The sequence below is a fragment of the Schistocerca serialis genome, chromosome 3 (genome assembly GCF_023864345.2).
Source record: "Schistocerca serialis cubense isolate TAMUIC-IGC-003099 chromosome 3, iqSchSeri2.2, whole genome shotgun sequence".
Taxonomy (NCBI): Eukaryota; Metazoa; Arthropoda; class Insecta; order Orthoptera; family Acrididae; genus Schistocerca; species Schistocerca serialis.
The window spans coordinates 519,668,789-519,690,493 of NC_064640.1; the positions used below are offsets into that span (position 1 = coordinate 519,668,789).

The window sequence follows — 21,705 nt, forward strand, 5'->3', positions numbered from 1 at the left end:
TTTTGCAGAACACTGTTTTGAGTTATCTATTTCTGTAGGTAAACTTTCTCCGTCTGACAGGGCACGTGCTCTGTGGACCAATGTCTTACGAACACCATACTTCTGTGCAGGGTGGTGACAGCTGCTGGCCTGCATATATAAATCAGTATGTGTGGGTTTTCAATACACACTGTGGCCAATTGATCTATCTGCTTTCCTTTTCACTAGTACATCCAGAAACGGCAGCTGTCCATTCTTCTCCTGTTCCATGGTGAACTTGATATTTGGGTGGCACAAGTTAAGATGTTCCAGAAACTCTTTGAGACTGTCCTTGCCATGAGGCCAGATCATGAAGGTGTCATCCACATACCTGAAGAAGCATGTGGGTTTATATCTGGCTGTCTGTAGTGCGCTCTCCTCAAATCTCTCACTGAACCTGTTGGCAACCACAGGAGACAGTGGGCTACCCATAGCTACACCTTCAGTTTGCTCATAATAGTGGTTCCCATACAGGAAATACGTTGACGTCACTATGCGTGAACAGGTCAGTAGAGCACCATCAAATTTTTCTGCCATAAGTTCTAGTGAGTCTCTCAGTGGGGTCCTTGTGAACAATGATACCACATCAAAACTAACAATGATACCCAAATCTGTGATGCGTAGTCGCTTGAGGCATTGCAGGAAGTCGTCTGAGTTTTGGATGTGGTGAACACATTTCCCCACATACGGAGGCAGCAGATTTTTCAAATACTTGGCTGTTGAATACGTAGGTGACCCAATATTACTGACAATAGGGCATAGAGGCATGCCCTCCTCAAGCAACTACGCATCAAAGATTCGGACATGGTTGGTTTTGATGTAGTATCACTGTTCACTAGGGTCCCACTGAGAGACTCACTAGAACTGATGGCAGAAAAATTTGATGGTGCTCTGCTGGACCTGTTCAGGCATTAGTAGGATCCTCTGTGAACACAATATCAAGTGTGTTTTCTGTCCATCCAGCAAGACCGGGGGACTGGTGGGAAATGTTAAGGACGATCTGGGTTTACGGAAACCAGGGATTTATAACATACCTTGCCAATGTGGCATGTCCTACAATGGCCAGACGACAATAACAGTAGATATCAGGTGCAAGGAACATCAGAGGCACACCAGATTAAGACAGGCAGCAAAATCAGCCATTGCTGAATACTGTCTAGAGCTTGGTCATGCCATGAATTGGGAAGAAACCACGTTTCAAGCACAAATGCCCAGATTTTGGGACAGTGTTATAAGGGAGTCAATAGAGATAAAAGTGACCAATAATCTCATGAACTGTGACACGGGGCACCAGCTAAGTAGAGCCTGGGATCCTGCTCTGTAATTATTGAAGAAGCAACGGGGACAGCTGCAGCACTCCACAAATAGAACTGAAGGCTTGGACAGGGAGAATGATCCCCATACAGAGTTCCAGGCATACCAGATCGAACATGGAATGCCCAGGGTTGGGTCTGACGGACGCGGCCCACAGAGGGAACATCTAGAACCGCAAGGGACCGAAAATGGAATGGCAACACTTCAGCAGATCACAGTGAGCGGGAGAGGATCACTGGGGGAATGCCTGGTACCACAGGTGGGATTACAAACGCTCCAGACCAAAGATGCAACACCCAGGTGCATGTCTGGCGTGCGTGGCCCGCAAAGAGAACACCCAGGACTGCAGCGGACGGAAAATGGAACAGCAATGCTCCAGAAGATCGCAGAGAGTTTTTTTTTTTTTTTTTTTGTTTTTTTTTTGGGGGGGTTAAGGGCGCTCAACTGCTGAGGTCATTAGCGCCCAGTCACTGTTGTTAGAGCACATGGATCCGGTAAAACTCAAGGGGATGGGGGGGACACCAGAAGGACCTGACAAAGATGCAGATAAAATAAGTAAAAAGGTTAAATGTCTTTGGACAAGCCAGTTAAAGTTATAAAGCGCAGAATACGAGCAGCTGCTCGAGCGTAATCAGCTAAAACATCCGGAAAAGTAGATGGCAGGGACAGGACAACACGAAAGTGACTAAAACGGGGACACGACAATAAAACATGGCGCACTGTTAATGCCTGACCACAAGGGCACTGCGGGGCTGGGTCACCGGAGAGCAGGTAGCGGTGGCTAAACCGGCAATGCCCAATCCGCAACCTGGTCAGGAGGACCTCCTCGTGCCGAGACGGTCGGGAGCATGTTGTCCAAGCACTTGGGAGCGGTTTTACCGCCCGGAGCTTGTTTCCTTGGAGGGATGACTAAGCATCCCACCACAACGACACAAGCCTCTTACATACATCCCCACGAACGTCAGATGACGGGACACAATGGGAGGCTGGCCGAGGCAGGAGGACTGCAGCCTTGGCTGCAGCATCCGCAGCCTCATTCCCAGGCACTCCTACATGTCCGGGAACCCACAGAAAACTGACAGAACCACCATTATCAGCGAAAGAATGGAGGGACTGCTGTATCCGTTGAATCAAGGGATGGACCGGATAGGGAGCTCCAAGGCTCTGAAGAGCACTGAGTGAGTCAGAGCAGAGTACATACGATGAATGGCGGTGGCGGCGGGCATACTGAACGGCCTGATGGAGAGCAAAAAGCTCGGCCGTAAAGCTGGAACATTGGTCGAGGAGCCGGTATTTAAAGGTGGCGGCCCCGACGACAAAGGCACAGCCGACACCATCGTCAGTTTTGGAGCCATCGGTGTAAATAAAGGTGTGACCGGCAAGTCGAGCACGAAGTTCGACAAACCGTGAGGAATACACTGCAGCCGGAGTACCCTCCTTCGGGAGTGAGCTGAGGTCGAGATAAATATGAACCGGAGCCTGGAGCCAAGGTGGTGTCGGGCTCTCACCCTCTCTGAAGGTGGTAGGGAGGGCAAAATCCAATTGTCGAAGCAGGCGACGGAAGCGGACTCCGGGGGGCAGCAGGGCAGACACATACATCCCGTACTGATGGTCGAGAGAATTGGCGAAGAAGGACTTGTAAGAGGGGTGGTCGGGCATAAACAACAGCCGGCAGGCATACCGACACAGCAGTACGTCGCGCCGGTAGGTCAATGGTAACTCGGCAGCTTCAGCATAAAGACTCTCGACAGGACTAGTGTAGAAGGCTCCGGTCGCAAGACGTATCCCCCGATGGTGGATGGAGTTGAGCCGGCGTAAGAGGGATGGCCGAGCAGACGAGTAGACGAAGCTCCCATAGTCCAGTTTCGATCGGACTATGGACCGATACAAGCGAAGCAGGACAGTGCGATCCGCTCCCCAAGATGAACCGCTAAGAACTCTGAGGACGTTAAGGGAACGTGTACAACGGGCCGCCAAATAAGAGACATGTGGAGACCAACACAGTTTCCTGTCCAACGTGAGCCCTAGAAACTTAGTTGTGTCCACGAATGGGAGAACAACGGGACCGAGATGTAAGGATGGCGGAAGGAACGCTTTATATCGCCAAAAGTTGATACAAACCGTCTTCTCTTCAGAGAACCGGAAGCCATTTGCCACGCTCCATGAGTAGAGGCTGTCTAGACAACGTTGAAGGCAGCGCTCCAGGAGGCATGTTCTCTGGGCACTGCAGTAGATCGCGAAGTCATCGACAAAGAGAGAGCCGGAGACATGAGGTGGAATGCAATCCATAATTGGATTGATCGCGATGGCAAAAAGGGCTACACTCAAGACGGAGCCCTGAGGCACTCCGTTCTCCTGGAGGAAGACGTCGGACAATACGGAACCCACACGTACCCTAAACTTTCGATCCGTTAAAAAGGAATCAATAAAAAGGGGCAGGCGACCGCGTAGGCCCCACCTGTGCATAGTGCGGAGGATACCTCCTCTCCAACAGGTATCATAAGCCTTCTCCAAGTCGAAGAACATGGCTACCGTTTGGCGCCTTCACAAACAGTTGTTCATGATGAATGTCGACAAGGTCACAAGGTGGTCAACAGCGGAGCGGCGGCGACGAAAGCCGCATTGGACATTAGTAAGTAGCCGTCGAGATTCAAGAATCCAGACTAACCGAGCATTAACCATGTGCTCCATCACCTTACAGACACAGCTTGTAAGAGAAATGGGGCGGTAATTAGAAGGAAGGTGTCTATCCTTGCCGGGTTTGGGTATAGGAACAACAACATCGTCACGCCAACGCATGGGGACGTGACCTTCGGTCCAGACGCGATTGTAGGTACGAAGAAGGAAGCTTTTGCCCGCCGGAGTAAGGTGTGCCAGCATCTGAACGTGAATGGCATCTGGCCCCGGAGCAGAGGACCGGGACAGTGCAAGCGCACGTTCGAGTTCCCGCATAGTAAAGGGGGCATTATAAGTTTCCAGATTCAGCGAGTGGAAGGAAGGTCGCCGAGCCTCTTCTGCCTCTTTCCTAGGAAGGAAGGCAGGGTGGTAATGGGCGGAGCTTGAAACCTCCGCGAAAAAGCGGCCAAAGGCATTGGAGACAGCCACAGGATCAACAAGGACCTCATTACCTGAGGTCAGGCCAGGTACCGAGGAGTGGGCCTTAATGCCCGACAGCCGGCGCAGGCTACCCCAAACAACGGAAGAGGGAGTAAAACTGTTAAAGGAGCTGGTGAAGGAGGCCCAACAACCTTTTTTGCTGTCTTTGATGACTCTACGGCATTGCGCTCGGAGTCGTTTGTATTCGATACAATTCGCCAACGTAGGATGGCGGCAAAAGGTGCGTAAAGCACGTCGTCGAGCACGGATAGCGTCCCTACAAGCCTCGTTCCACCAGGGGACGGAATCGCGACGTGAAGAAGAAGAAGAAGAAGTACGAGGAATGGAACGTTCGGCAGCATTGATGATAACAGCCGTGAGGTATTCGACCTGACTGTCACAACTGGGAAAATCGTGGTCCGGAAAGGTCGCCAGGGAGGACTAAAGTCCCCAGTCAGCTTTCAGTATGTTCCAGCTCGAAGGACGTGGGGATGGGGTGTGGTGCAGGAGACGAATGACACAGCGGAAGTGGTCGCTCGAATAGGTGTCAGAAAGGACATACCACTCGAACCGACGGGCAAGAGTGGTAGAACTGATCGAGAGGTCCAAGTGGGAGTAGGTATGAGTAGAGTCCGAGAGGAAAGTCGGGGCGCCGGTATTGAGGCAGACAAGATTGAGATGGTTGAAGACATCCACCAAGAGTGAGCCTCTTTGACAGGATGCAGGAGAGCCCCAAAGGGGATGATGGGCATTGAAGTCGCCAAACAATAAAAACGGCGGGGGAAGCTGAACGATCAGGTGCATCATGTCAGCCCGACTAACAGCAGATGACGGTGGAGTGTAGATGGTACAAACTGAAAAAGTAAAAACAGGAAGAGTAATGCGGACAGCTATTGCTTGGAGTGGGGTGGTCAATGGGATGGGATGGTAATAGACATCGTCCCGAACGAGCAACATGACCCCACCATGAGCTGGGATACCATCCACAGGGGTGAGGTCATACCGCTCCGAGGTATAGTGGGTAAAGGCAATACGGTCAGTCGGGCGCAACTCGGTTCCCTGGAGACCAAGGACGAGCGGACAGTGCAGGTGGAGGAGCAGTTGTAATTCCTCCCGATTAGATCGAATACCTCTTATGTTCCAATGAAACAATGCCATCGCTAGTCAAAAAGTTGGTGGAACGTGACGGGGGAAGAGCTGGTCACCTCGACGGCCGCGGAGGGCCAGGTTGCGAGGGAAGAACGCTACAACCGACGGGAGGCGGATCCGGTTCCATCGACTCGTCGCCAGCTGCGGCCGCTGTCCCTGGTTGTGTAGGAGGGGCAGCATCATTTGCCGACGAAAGGCCAGCTGAGCGCCTGGCAGCAGAGCGTCCCGGCGAAACTGAGGACGGCCGGGAGCAGCGACTCACGGATGGAGCATCAGACGAAACGCGCCAGGGTGGAGATGGGGATAGAGACTACTTCTTGGAGGCCTTCTTGGAAGGCCGAGGAGGCACAGGGATGGTGGGCTGGACCCGAAGAAGGTCCTCACGCGCGGGGTCCGTTTTGGAGCGCCGGACCTCGGAAGCTGGGGTCCGGAACGTTTCCCCGGTGGACACCTGAGAAGAGGATCGCTTCTCAGGTGGCATGGGGGGAGGAGGAGGAGGAAGGGTGGCCCCTGGGGCAGAGGGGGTGGGGGCCACGGGGGAGGAGGATTTGGAAGGGAGGGATTTGGGAGGCGGAGGCAGAGCCCCCTGATGGGCGGAGGAGGCGGAGGGGGGACAGGAGAGGGGTGAGGATACCGCGGAAGGAGTGGACACAACTGAGGCAAACGAAGTGGTCAATGGCACGGGATGGAGACGGTCATACTTCTTCCTGGCCTCAGAATAAGAGAGCCGTTCCAAAGTTTTGATTTCTTGTATCTTCTTCTCCTTCTGATATGCGGGGCAGTCTGAGGATCTAGGCGAGTGGACGCCAGGACAATTAATGCACCGAGGTGGTGGGGTGCATGTATGTTCCTCACGAAGAGGACGTCCAGAATCGCCACAAAGGGGCTCAGCCTCACACCGTGACGACATGTGCCCAAAGCGCAAACACCTAAAACAGTACATAGGAGGCGGGACGTAAGGTCGCACGTCACACCGGTAGCACATCACCTTTACCTTCTCTGGGAGAACGTCCCCCTCGTAGGCGAGGATAAAGGCCCCGGTGTCGATGCGATGGTCTTTGGGGCCACGCTGGACTCCCCTGACGAAATGCACGCCTCAGCGCTCCAGGTTGGCCCTGAGCTCCTCATCAGATTGTAGCAGGAGGTCACGATGAAAAATAACCCCCTGCGTCCTATTTAGTGCCAGATGTGGGACAATGGATACTGGGATGTCCCCTAGGCGGTCGCACGCCTGGAGCGCCGCCGACTGTGTGGCGGAGGTGGTCTTGATAAGAACGGACCATGAACGCATCTTGCTGAGAGCCTCGATTTCCCCGAAGATGTCCTCAATGTGCTGAACAAAGAACATGGGCTTGGAGGTGGCAAATGTCCCCCCATCGGTTCGAGAACAGACCAAATAGCGGGGGAAGTACTTCGCCCCAAGCCGGCGGGCCTGTCCCTCCTCCCATGGAGTGGCCAAGGGGGAAAGGGCAGGAGAACCAGAACTAGAAACGGTACCCTTTCTTTTGAAAGACTCGGCCGCAGAGCGACCTGATACGTGTTGACGTTTCATCTGTGAAACGTCCGCCCCGATACCACCCACTCCGACCAGGGGCTCTCCCCACGGGCGCCACCCAGACGCAGCAAGGGCCACCTGGCAGGATGACCATTGCCGGGAGTCCTGATGCCCCAAGGAGACTGGCATCTACACCTTGGCCGACGTGGGGAGGGTGCAGCTCAGGTATCGGCAGTACGATCCCTGTGTTGTCAGGGGGCTACAACCTAGAGGGTACATAGCGACCCCACCACAACGGGCTGGCTACCGTGCTGGATTTCTGGTGCCATGGAAAGTCCATCATGATCGCTGGTGCAGATGGAGATGCACTATGGGCATAACTTGGACAACCCATCAGGTGTTTAGGCCCAATTTGAGGAATAGTGGGTATGGTTACAACGCTGGCGCAATGCTGAGTGCCAAGGTCTTAGTGCACTTAGGACCAGTGGTACACCACGTAAGGTGTCCTTCCCCAAAAGGCTCGTACTTCTGTAGAATTTTGAAAAATGGAGGTCAAACCCCAAGGGGGACCATCACATGGAAGGCCGAAATGGTTGAAACTCCTTTTAGTCGCCTCGTACGACAGGCAGGAATACCTCGGGCCTATTCTTACCCCGGACCCGCAGGGGGGCAGAAGATCGCAGTGAGTGGGCACGGACCACAGAGGGAGCCCCTGGGGAAGGGAGAAGGCCACAGGCATAAATACTGGACCAGGTCCACTCGAGGAGTAGTGTCAGGTCGCACCTGATGAAGATAACGAGCTACGTTACCGAAATATTGTGCAAGTACGACACTGATATCCGGCATAACACCCAACAACCCAAGATGTCATTAGAGCGCCGGGAAAGTCTGCAGAATTACACCAGTACTCATTGTGATTTTCTTCCTGACAGTGAAATAAGGTATCGTAACTTTGTAATTTATTTATTGAGCGTATCCTGAATATCATGATGTTGGACCTACCACAAACTGTACTGACAAAAACGGGTACCATATATGTTCACAGGTTTGACTTTTACACAAACCATACCAGAAGCAATTGCAACACCCACCATCACACAAATACAGTGTGGAATAAGAATGTGTTTTTTTTTTTTACCAAAGCAAAACCTTCACATAGAAAACTACATTAAACTAAGAGGAAAAGAATGTAAGGAGGGTAATGCAAGGAGCATTCACTGAATTACAAGATGAAATTTTGTCCAACGATCTGAGGAACCACCCTAAGGAGCTTGGACCTTATGTGAAGTCTGTAAATATGGTTAAATTATCTAGACACTCACTCATTTATCAGACTAGTACTGAATTGGATGATGACATGGGGAAATACAAAATAATTTCGTTTTTCCTTAATGTTTTAGCTCTGGAATATCTTAATATTGTTTCTCTCTGTCATCACACAAATAATTAAATGTGTGTTGATAGAAAACAAAATCAAGGAAAATTGCTCAACAGAGGAAAGACAACTGGAGCTAATGGTACACTTATGATCCAATATCAGAGTTTGCACAGTATGCACGAACTGCATGCATGTGGCCCCAGGCTTGGCCTGTCTTGGCACTATTTGGCCCTTCTCAGAAGTACTCAGTGAAGGGAGACATTTCATTCGGCAATGCAGTGCGGTATTTCAGTTGAATCACTGTGTCAGCTCTCTTTATCCTTCATTATTTATTCATAATATGAAGGTAGTTCACAGTTCCAGTGGCTGATTGCACAAAAAAGGCTGTCTAGTGACCTGCCACCACAAACCTTTCAAAACGAATGCCAGTAAGAGAAGAGATGGACGTAAGTTCTTAATATTTACTATCTAGTCACACAGTCATGGGTACCACAAATTTGTTATGGAACGATACTACAACACAGTACAGAAAGGATTTAAAGATTCAGTTAACAACAAAAGAGCAAAACATTACAATGCTCAACATATGATTTGTGCAGGATTCACTGTTCTATACACCAAGAAGTACTTTGTGCTAAATTTGCAGGCGTACAGGATGTGCTAAAACTGGTGGAGTGAACAGTAAATGTTATGAAGTTGCATGCACTATTACACTACCTGTTGCAATAGTTTTTGACAAAAATTGAATGATGATTGTGGAGCCCTTACATATTTTGCGAACAATGTTGGTTATGTCAAGGGGCATGCCTGCAACAATATTTAAATTTAAAAGCCACTATTGTTGAATTACTACTGGAAAAAAGAAAGGCAGGAAAAAAATTAGAACGTCTGGAATAGACTGTTGATCTCAAATTCTAACTAGACTGGACTGTACGAAGTCTAAAATTAGACACTGCAAGGTCAGAAACAACTTATTTCTGATTTGACAGGGATGCATTTAAAAAGAAAATCTAATTGTGGAAGCAACGAATCCTGACAAAAACAGTATCTATTTACATAAACTCAATGGCGTTAAAAAGAACATGATTTTGAAGAACTGTGGCATTCAAAGAATTACCAGATTAGCTTTCTAAACATTTTGAGTGCTCTGCCAATTGTATATCTGTTTCTGATCTGTTTTTGAGACCATTTGCATTACAGAACACTGTGCATGAGCAAACATAACTGGTATATCTGGAATGTACAGGGCTTGCCCGCAAAGTAATGCACCATTTCTCTTTTCTTTATTTTGTGTTCAGATGGGTTCAGCAATTTAAAATTCTTCCAAAGTATGACTCTTCACCGTCAATACACTTTTGGCAGCAAAACGTCCATGCATTATGAGCTTTCTGGAACACCTCTGGGGACAGGATGGGACTGTAGGGGGGCTGTAGTACTGTTGCCACACTGATACTAGTCAGGTCAGAGATGACAAAAAAAAGTGGTGTGAGCAAGAACACTGTTTTAGTGCAATTTCCAAGATTCATGGAACTCCTTTCTGACATAAGCACCCCTGTGATTTAGTCTCTGGTGCACTGCCTTGTAAAACTGAGCATCTACAGTCTGGTTCCTGTTCAGAGAGTTGTTCGACTTCTTCACACAATTCCACTTGGTGCCATGTATGCACATCTACCAAAAGTCTCAGCACAAGTTTTGCACGAACCTTTCCAATGGTCAAGTCTTCAGATACAATCTTGCAAAAAAGCATTTTCAGCATGTCCAAAATTTCCAGCACCAAGCAAACACTCAGTCTACGATCTGAATTCAGTAACTGGCACACATGAGGCACATGGTCATCCATTTTCGATGTTGTGTGTGCTGCACAGACTTTATCAGTGACCACCTCTAAACATCTTGTGCCACCTGTCTGACTGACCCGTACAGCCAATCATCGCCAAAGGTTTTCTTAAGCATTCCAAAAGTTTCCAGCGGCATCTTGTTGAGCTTCACATAAAACTCTATTGCACGGCGTTGCTCTAAAGATTTATACGTTGTACATTCAACATGACCATTATGTAGAGGTTCACAAAAGAAGTCATCCTAAACCACACAGAGGCAATTGAGTGACTTACCACTCAAAAGCTATGGGTCCCTCCCACCCTTCCCAACTGGCCCAACTACTCTAACATATAATCACGTCACAAAAAATTTTAACATTACTTTCTGGACACAACCTTTAATTCTCATTTAACAGAAATATTTTAAGGTTAAAACTGTACAGGAGTTCTATGTAGTTTTCCTCGGGAAGAGGTTCCACATTTCCATAACGTGGCTGCAAACATGATACAATATTTCAGTTGACCTATGTGCATTAAAGGCTTTCTTGATTATCAAACTAAATGAGTAACAATTACACGGAAACTTGAGTGATGAAAAACTGCAGAATTCTCTGCCTCTGTCTGTACACCAACAGTTTGTACAAGATCAAAATTTTATTACATCTTCAGCAGGCCAAAAACAATACTGAAAATTTATTCTGTTTGTGATGTAAGTTGTTTAGAAATATGAAACAAAGCTGCATGCAAGCAGTTAAGTTTTCCTAGTGAGCTGCGTTGCCACCTAAATATGGCACATTCACAGTTTCCACCTCTTCCAGTGTGGACACCATGCGTGGTAGTGGGGAAGTGTGCAGCCAGGCAACAGTGCTCCAAATGCATGCGACATTACTGTGTACATGCAGAATTCTTGGCTGTCCCCGATATGAATCACGCAGAAGAACGGATCGACTTCTAACAATAGTTTAGCATAAATTACTGGAGAAACAAACTGTTCTAAGCAATCAGAAAAACCCACATATCGTTTCAATTACCAAGAAGGGCCATCAACTGGCTGGAGGCCTACATCAATGACATCACTCTTTGCAGAACCTATGGGGACTTTTTGAACACTTATCTTATTAAACTGTCCTCCCTTTCTCATTCTGCCCATTCACAAAAGTGACAAACCAGTAGACCAGTAGACAACAGCACCCAGGTTGATGCCATCTCCTTAAATTTCCAGAATGTGTTCAATACAGTTTTGAATATCAGCTAGTGAATAAAATACAAGCTCATAGACTATTGCATCAGCTTTGAGATTGGATTGAAGACCAACTATTTTTTAAAAATAATGATATACTGAACAGACAGATTATCAGATGTAAAATTAACTTCAGGCACAATGTAGATGAATGTTAGGCACAGTGAAACAAAAAAGATGTGGCACAGGTGTGGAAGCAGGGTGGTGGACATGTGGCATGGAGAGGACATGGGCAACGCACACTAAAGCTGCACTGCTCAGACAAGACAGTCCTGCAACCAAATACTGGCACAGATGCCATCTAGACCAGATCCAGACAGTAACTCATTTAATATTTTGTGGCATTTAGATGTTGAGCAGCAAAGAAGATACTGGATCCTTGCATTATAATTGAAAAATGAGAAGAGAAAAAAAACATTAAATTGTGTACTGAACATTCCAGAATATTTACAGGATGTCTCAAAAGTGTTTCTACATTGTATTAGAGAAAGTGAAGGACACAATTCGGAGTAAAGCAACATACTATGGCCCCATGAGAACCTATTTACCCATTTATATGAACCGTGGAACCTGGGTAACTGTCAGTGGGGTGGACAATAAACACACAAAAGTAACGATGCATGCATGATCGGCGTATGTTACTGAAACCAATCTGATTCTTTTTTAAATGTGTTGTCATTCACATATGAAGTAAGTATATTTGTAATAGGGAAGATGGGTGAAATTTCATAGCAGTTATTTTGGACAAGCTTTTTAACATCACCACCTTAATTTACCATATAAATTACATTGTCAAGTGCGATGTTTAAGGTTTCTTTCCATTCAGTTTTTTTTTTTTTTTTTTTTTTTTTGTGGTTTTCGGGCGCACAACTTCAATGGTCATTAGCGCCCTGACTACTCTAAGAATGCACCGCGAGGCACAAGTTGACCACAACAACTAAAAGGGAAAACACAATAAAAGACAGACTGACAGGCATAGGATTAAAAAACATCATCAAATGTCCTTAGCGAGGTGTGTCAAATTGATAAAACAAAGAACACGAGCAGCTGCTCGTGGGTCATCCGCTAAAATGGCATCGAAAGTATTAGGCAGGTTAAGATCGAGGCGCAGTGTGTTAAGATCAGGACAGGACATTAAAATGTGTCTAACCGTCAGCAAGTGCCCACATGGGCAGAACGGCGCCGGCGCAGCCGTCAGCAGATGGCGATGGCTGAACCGGCAGTGTCCAATTCTTAACCTTGCTAAAACGACCTCCTCCCGCCGAGAAGGGCGTGAGGAGGACGTCCAAGCCACGGGAAGAGGTTTTAAGGCCCGAAGCTTGTTGTCGGTAAGTGCAGCCCAATCGGCATGCCACAGCGACACAACGCGCCGACAAATGACCCTGCTAAAATCGGACGAAGGGACACAACAAGAAGCTGTCCGAGGCTGGAGGACCGCAGCCTTGGCCGCGGCATCTGCAGCTTCGTTCCCAGGGATACCGACATGGCCAGGAACCCACATAAAGCTAACCGGCGTACCGACGTCCACCAGCTGCTGAAGAGAGCGTTGGATCCGGTGTACGAAAGGGTGAACCGGGTACGGATCACTGAGGCTCTGGATGGCGCTCAGGGAATCTGAGCAGATGACATAAGCAGAATGTCGGTGGCGGCAGATGTAAAGAACAGCCTGGTAGAGGGCAAAGAGCTCAGCTGTGAAGACCGAACAATGGCCATGGAGCCGGTATTGGAAACTTTGTGCCCCGACAATAAAGGAACACCCGACCCCGTCATTGGTCTTAGAGCCATCTGTATAAATGAAAGTCATGTTTTTGAACTTCGAACGAAGTTCCAAAAAACGGGAGTGGTAGACCGAACCGGGGGTGACCTCTTTTGGGAGCGAGCTGAGGCCGAGGTGAACGCGGACCTGATTTCCATTCAGTGACAGGTAAGAGGGACCCCTTTGAACAAATTTAAAGGAATCGGTGTCAATGAATCTGTTTACAAACAAGCAACAAATACTCAGTACCAAGTTTTTAAGAGGACAAAAATCAGAAAAATCTATTTGGTGCTTTAATATAAAAAATAGGAACTACACACACAAAACTGTGTTACAGCCCTCTGTAAGTTGATGGTATAATTCTAAGTACTCACATTTTACGCAACATTATTCAGATTTGTGATGGGATAATTTCCATGTCTGTGTGTCAACACCACAATACGAGGGCTATGCTGAAAGTTTTTAGCAGAATGTGTGAAAAAAAAAATTTATTTGCAAAAAAAGGTTTACAACTTTTAAAAATACTCTCCATTAGCGTGCATACATTTTTCCATTCTCTGAAACCACTTAGAAAACGTGTCAGTCCAAGCTTCTTTTGGGATGTCAGTGCACTCCCATACGCTGCAATGGCCTCTTCGTCTGATGAAAACCGCTGCCCTTTAATTTTTTCCTTAGTCTTAGGGAACAGAAAGAAGTCACAGCGGGCCAGGTCAGGTGAGTATGGGGGATGGGCTAACACTCCCACTTTTTCCTTCTCCAGAAAATCCATCGTTCTGGCAGCCCTGTGCGCAGATGCATTGTCGTGATGCAGCAGAAGGTGCCCACTCTTGGACTTCGGTTGCTGTGACTTCCATGTGGCAATGACTTTTGGAAGACAATCTTTCACGTACCATTCAGCATTGACTGTACGACATGTGTCCAAGGTCACAGAGGTGAGATGCCCGATCTTTATGAAAAAGTTGCCACCATCTTTTTTCCAGAGCTCTGATGCCGTTTAACTTTTGTGGGTGGTTCCTCCCCTGGAAAGCACCACACAGAAGACTGTCTCTTCATTTCGGGGTCATAATGGTAGACCTACATTTCATCACCTGTGACGATATTGTAGGTGTCTTGACACTTCCCTCCACTGAATTTTTCAAGCATGAAATGACACCAGTCCACTCTCGCCTCCTTTTGGCTTTCTGTCAGGGAATGTACATGGGCACATCTCTTAGTAAGGCCTAAGTGACTATGAACGATGGTCTGCACTGCTGTTGATCCAATATTTAGGGTCCCTTCAATGTCGAAAAATGTAAGATGTGGATCTTCTTTGATCATTTTCTTCACAGCACCAATGTTTTCAGGAGTCACAGCTGTTGCTGGCCCACCAGGATGAGGTTCATGTTCAACTGATGCCGACCCCTCGAAAACTTGAGAAACCAATTTCCAACTGTGGCCCCAGAAGGGGAAGCTTCACCAAAAACATGCAGCAAAGAAGAATGGCATTCTTCGGCTCTTAAACCCTTTTTATAATTGTAAAAAATCATGGCGCAAAAGTTGCGGGGCGACAGCTTCATCCTGCACCGTATGACTCAGCACTGCCTGTGCTTTCTTACCGCACTGTGGGGGGATGACCGCTAGCCAGGGGCTGCGCGCGCACGTCCCAAGGTTGAAAAACATTGCTCTTTCGAATGAAAACAATCCCATTATCCTCCGCCTTACGGTTTACAGGCTGCTAAAAACTTTTGGCACAGCCCTTGTACAACATTAAAATGGACAATTAAGGCAACAGCCATCTCCAAGATACATTGAAGTCTGCCTTTCCACATACTTCCAGAAACATCCTCATCCTCATTTACTTTCAGAACAGCTATTGTGTTTACTAAGCACTCAGATGCACAAAATTTTATTTGTTCCAGATGACGGCTTACATGCTTTACTCATGACAAGCACTGAGGTAAAATGTTTCTGATAACTGATTTCCTCAGATAAACCTGTTTAATGCTTTCAGCTAGGTATGACAAATTCACAAGTGGTAGCCAGCATTAAATTCATTCTCATCTGTCAAACTGCACAGTGCTACATCTGGTCCAATACTGGAGACTGTGATGCCTCCACCACGCATCACTTTGAAACACCACTCATGGCTGCAAACTGACTTGGTGCAGCTGATGAAGGGATGTGCTGCCGCCATGCGACTCTTGTGTGTGATGTCCCATTTGTTAATAAGAGGGCAGCCCTTAACCAGTGCCATGACTGCCACACATCCATGCCATGCCACTCTTGTGTGCATTGGACCTTATAGGGACATACTGCTTGAATATAAATTCACTATCAACTGGGTAATGTCTGAAGCTCCATTAGGCTGTTCACTGACAGTGAGGATGTATACAGGGAACACCACGAAGTTTTAGTTATAGGCAGGAAACTCTCCAGAGGATCAACACTTAGTACAGAGACTGGCACTCATTTTCCCTAATCACACGATGCAAGACAAGAACAGAGAGAACCATGAACAAAAGATCAGAACTAACAGCATCTCCTAGCATGCACTTCTCAACTATTTGTGAAGCACAGATCTAACACTGTATTTTTTCATTTTGCCCATTATCAGAGTGGTTATTTTTAGCAATGCCTGCACTACTTATGATAATTACTATGGCTGATGCTGCAGGTATGTCCAACACCACCCAAATGTCCAGAGTTGCAAACATGGCTGGTCTTAGGATTTTATATAATTTGACTTTCATCTCTAGGAATGCGCCATGTAAGGGAAGAAAAGTTACACCACACACCTGATCTCATATTACACAGTCAGTTCTGAAGACCACTTCTAGAAAAACATTTAATGTCAAACGAACCTCCAGGTAGCTAATAGCTTAACATTTTTAATTTTAGTACAAGCAACTTATGGGATTACATACTTTTCAACAAAATGTTTTAGAAATTCTGAACAGAGCAGGAAGTTCTACTGGCAACAAACAGTAACTAAGAGACTAAGGGAATGTGAAGAGAGAGAGAGAGAGAGAGAGAGAGAGAGAGAGAGAGAGAGACGGGGGGGGGGGGGGGGGGGGGGGGAGACGCACACGGAGTATGAATGCAAAGAATAGACCTTGAAGAATCAAGAGTTTCCAAACAGTCACACAACACTGACGTGTTTTCTTTCAAAAGTAACGATAAAGTATACACAACATCACATTATTACTTTATCATCACTATTACAATGTAAGATCTGTCCCATAACAGTACTATTAATTATGTGATGCAAGCAGATTTCTCCACTTTGTGGTATCAATGGGAGCACTTCCCCACACTTCACTTTTCACAGAATGGAAACTTTGAGCTGGGAGAAGGCATTGCAGTTAAGAACTTCAAGCTCTTCACAGAAATGTAGAGGCCAGCTGCCTGAAGTGTTCTTGAGGCAAATTTGCACTTGACTGTGCCCACTTGCAGAGATTGGGGTATGGAAATATTGTCACATTAAAAGCACAAGGAAAACTAAGTTAAAAGGGAATTTTGCAGCCACCAGGAATAAAATACTGGGACGTAAAGGTTATACATAGCTTGTAAATAAATCAGATTGCAGTCAGAGAACACGAAAGGGAAGCTACAGTTGAGAAGGGAGTGAGACAGGGTTGCAGCCTGTCCACAGTTTTCTTCACTCTCTATGTTCAGCAAGCAGTGAAGGAAATCAAATAAAAATTTGGAGAACAAATTCCAGTTCACGAAGAAGAAATAGAAATTGATGTTAGCTGATGATACTGTAATTAACTCAGCAAATGACTGAAGACAAGTGGAACAGAATGGATATTGTCTTGAGAAAGGTTATAAGGAGGGCATCAACAAAATTAAAACAAGGGTACTGGAATATAGTGGAATTAAATCAGCTGATACTGAAAGAATTGGAATATGAAATGAGAAAGTAGCAGACAAGTTCTGCTATTTGAACAGCGAATCAACTGACTGCCACAGTAGAGAGCATATAAAATGCATACTGACAATAGAAAGGAACTTATTTCTGAAGGAGGAATTTGTTAACATTGAAGATAAACTTATGTGACAAGAAATCTTTTCTGAAGGTATTTAGTGTAGCCAGGTATGGAAGTAAAACACTGATAATAAAAAGTTCTGACAAAAAGGGAATACAAGCTACTGACATGTGGTGCTCTTTAAGAATGATGAAGATTAGATGGGTAGATCATATGACTAATGAGGAGGTACTGAATCAAACAGGGGAGGGAGGGGGGGGGGGCATTTGTGGCACAACCAGATAAAGGACGGATGACTAAATGGTCATCAAGAATAGTCAATTTGGTTTTAGAGGAAAGTAAAGTGGGCGGGGGGGGGGGGGGGGGGCAGAAATATCAGAGGGAGGACAAGGTATGACTACAGCAAGCAGGTTCAAATAAATGCAGCCTGCAGTAATTAATCAGAGACAGTAAGCTTGCTCAAGATAAACTAGCATTGAGAGCAGTAAATTTCCTTTACTTTGTGTCTATGGTCACAAATTTTTTGTCATCAGACTATCAGCTTCAGTCTACGTTTCATAAAAACATGTCCTAATATACTGGAGCCATTGTGGCATCATCAAATGCTAAACACAAAATCAGCGCCAGCATTGTCAAATGTATATACTATTACTTATATAGAAGAGTCATCTTGTCAGCAGCATTACTGTTCAAAACAAACTTGTGCTGTATCAAATCAGTCTTTTGACTAAAGACAACAGCAAAAACAATGTTAAAATGAAATTTTCATTTGTAATTTTCATGTTTGAGAAGCAGGTAACTTAACAGGATTTAGAGGGCTTTATTCAGAGGAGCCTACAGTACAGTAGTCCCTAAATGACAAATTCCTGGCATTCCACGGAAGCATTTCTTCAGAAAACCTACTGATACTCGACTATCATGTAACATGTGGCTTGGGGGCTCAGTGGTGTGCTTAGATTACATTTCTTCAGGTTCAGGGTTCAAATTCCAGTCAGTCCTAATCTTTTTATCCATCACTTATACCTCTGTATCACCTCTTGCAAGTTTTGTTAATTTGAAAACAGCCAAACTGTTCCACGATTATGAACCCACATTAAACCGTAGGTCCTCCTATAAATGGCTGTGAAAGTCAGTCCAGTGATCTGAGCAAGGCAAGAGTATACTATCTTGAATGCAGCAATGCCTAATGAAGCACTGTGTTCAAACCAACCTTTCTGCTGACAACTTTACTTTTTTTTAACCATTGAACTTAAATCCTGTTAAGTATTAGACTTCCTTACACCTAAAGCATAGGAATGCCATCTGTGCAAGCAAGCACTCTAAGCTGTTTTCATTTGATACATAGCTACATTAGCCTAAGAATTATATTATCACTTTAAAATGCATACCGTAACATACTTCTGCTGATCTGTGAAGGGTGCTACAAAATACCTCCTCACTTATTCACCAAATTTCTATATGATTATTGATACATCATACTGGGGTACACATGCCATTTAAGTGTCATAGAAAAAGTCTACACACGCCCCCAACAAAATTTGGTATGGAAGCTCCTTTAAGATCATCCAGTGCATGTGCTTTATTGATCTACACCCTCAATTTCAGGATGAGACCTGATAAACATGGTGGTCAAGAAATGTCAATTGTGAGAAATTAGGCAACCACTAAATATAATGCTAAAAGAATTCATTGAAACTTTACAACAGTAAAGCTGTATTATTGGAACCATATTCGGTTGCCTCCTAGAGGAAGTTGGCTGACAAAATCCAAGATTAAGATCAAATTATGCAACAGCAAGAGCTTCATCTATCATGATTTTCTAGCAACAAGAGGTGGGGAAGACAAACACCATGTCACTGACTGTAACTTTTAATTTAGAGCGCACTGGTAGCACCAGGTCTCATCATCTGTAATGATGCGGATATCGAACAACATATGATCACAGTGCTTTAAGTGATTCTACAAGAAGGGTTTGCTGATCGTTGCCAACAGCTTTACAACTGATATCGGAAGTGTGTTGTAGCTAATGGTGATTACTTTGAAGGCCAGTAAGAGCAGTTTGTAACTCTTGTTTCCTTCTTCTTCTTTTTTTTTTTTTGACCATTCAATGAGCTTTTCAGGTGCACAATGTATGGGCAATAACATAAGTTTTGGTTGTTAACCACGTAATTGGCAAAACCCTTTTCAGTCATACTGAGAATCACGTCATCAGTCATCACTTCCAGAATTTGTTCTAAAAATATTACAAATCTTTTGCAATCTTGAGTCTTCAGTTGCTAAACCTCAGCCATAATGTAAGGGCAATAATGAAGCAGTAACCTCTGACAGTTATCAGACACACACATAGCGGACATGCTTATGAGCTGCCTAATATTTAATAATGTCCAATGTCATACTTTCGCAATCCTTTCTAATGTTCTGATTGATGGATGACCCTTTCACAGATTTTACCCCTTAACTGTTTCTCTGAAGTTTTTCACCCACAACAAAATTTTGTCACAGGATGGAACATGTCCTCTTCAACACATCCCGAAGTGCTGGGCAAATTGATTTAAAAGAAAAGTTTCCAGAAGAAATGCATGGCGCTTACTAGCAACAGCACTATGGCCGTGAAAATGGCATCAAACAGGCAACAGTTACAATGTTGTGACAGACTTTTGCTACATCTTGTATTAATCTGTAGAAGAAATGTTTTTTGACTTGCTGCAAATTGCTCTATTTCACTCAGTGATCCTGTTTGGAAAATTAGCAGCTCTTTTTTTTTCGAACTGTTTGCCTATTTTGTTTTCCTAATAAATCCTTCAAATTTGGACATCACACCATGTATGCATGTATGTATGTGTGTGTGTGTATGTAAATAATATCTAATCCAGTAACACCTATCTAAAATGAGAGGCATTAACTAGTAAGATAAAGCACAGTGTCCTTAAGGAAGCACCCTAGCATTTACATGACATGGTTTAGAAGAAATAACACACCTACATGCATTGAAATCATGTCCACTCTTGACAGTATTCCCATATTAAAGTAATTTGATGAAAAAAGTTTACATGTAAGCAAAAAGCACAAAGCTCTTGTAGGGCCCCCAAACCACATATATGTTAGCCTTAGGGTCACAGTTAATAGCAACCTATAGCTGAAGAGTGGGTACAGGCACAGACACAGAAAATATGCTCTCTCCAGCTATAAATCAAAGACAAAAATCCGGAAACTATCTGAAATGATTTTTCAGAGATTCTAATACCGAGCCTGCTGGAATCTACCCACCCGTATTTTTCACTATAATTATCAAATAATGAAACACAGCAGAATCTCTGAGCTGTGAAACAGTTCATCGAACAGTTCACTGACGTAAATGAATCGACACTTTTCACTTGCTTTGAAAAGCTACCATTCTGCATGCACAATTACAAAGATTTTTACTTCTTTCATGTATTTATGTTTACTTACCAAATATTGCGACACCCCTGAAAATTATCCTCTGATTAGCAGCTGGTATGCCACTGGTTTCAGAAATAGCTTGTTTAAGGGATTGAAGAGTTGCATCTGGAGCAACCTGCAACAGATAATACAAAGATGAATGAGTGGCATGGGTAACTTGTTATGAAAAAAATTAAAATCCCTTACATTGTTAACAGGCATTTCTGAATTTTGAGTAATTATGATTTACATACCATGAACAGAAAATTATCCCGTAATGTCACTTTACTAATATCTTGATTAGGATCTAGGATACATGAAATTTGTAACTTCATTGGTACACAACCACAGCTAACGAGATGCCCAAGCCTTTTCTGCTCAAACTCTCACATTTACAAAATTTTTCCTTCAATGAGCTGTTCTAGCAGACAAATTTGCATAAGAAATGTACAGCAGTTGCTTTCCTGTGATTCTATATACTGAAATTACAGTAACATTTGTTCCTTAACACTACACAGCAACCCTTAAAAACCACTCTAAATGGAAATATTGGAATTCTGATCTGCCTGCCTAATTTATACTGTAATTAAGAAGTGGTAAGAAGCATTAAACAAATCAAGTGATTATAGTTAAAAAGCAGCAGATACTGAAGAAAGCCCATGTTTTAAATAAAAATTAGTGTTCCCCATGTTTTAAATAAAAATTAATGTTCCCCATGTTTTAAATAAAAATTAGTGTTCCAACACTGAGTCTCCAAATCATACAAATCTCAACAAGCTTTAGGCAAGGTACTTGCTCAGATTCAAGGATCACTCCCAAAATGTCCTAAAAATAAACAGTTCTGATAAAAATTAGTGAATTGCTTCAGCTTGTGATAAAAAAAGCGCATAAAATGTTATAAAGGATTTAAGTTTCTATAAATGTGACAATACATTACATCAGGACCCCGGAAGGAAAAGGTGGTACTGTCACTAGACTAGGTCTTTCATAAGAAGAAACAACGGAATAAATGTGTCTATTATGATACTTAAAATTAAACATTCAGATGCAAAAA

The 21,705-nt window shown here is 44.8% G+C and overlaps 1 protein-coding gene across 1 annotated transcript in view; it reads right to left on the reverse strand.

Moving 5' to 3' along the window:
• The window catches only part of LOC126469530 (uncharacterized), a 33,432-nt gene that overhangs the window by 1,744 nt on the left and 9,983 nt on the right, over positions 1-21,705 (reverse strand). The window contains exon 2 of the mRNA XM_050096650.1: positions 20,682-20,787. Within this exon, the coding sequence (XP_049952607.1) occupies positions 20,682-20,787 (106 nt within the window). The remainder of the gene's footprint in view (positions 1-20,681; positions 20,788-21,705) is intronic.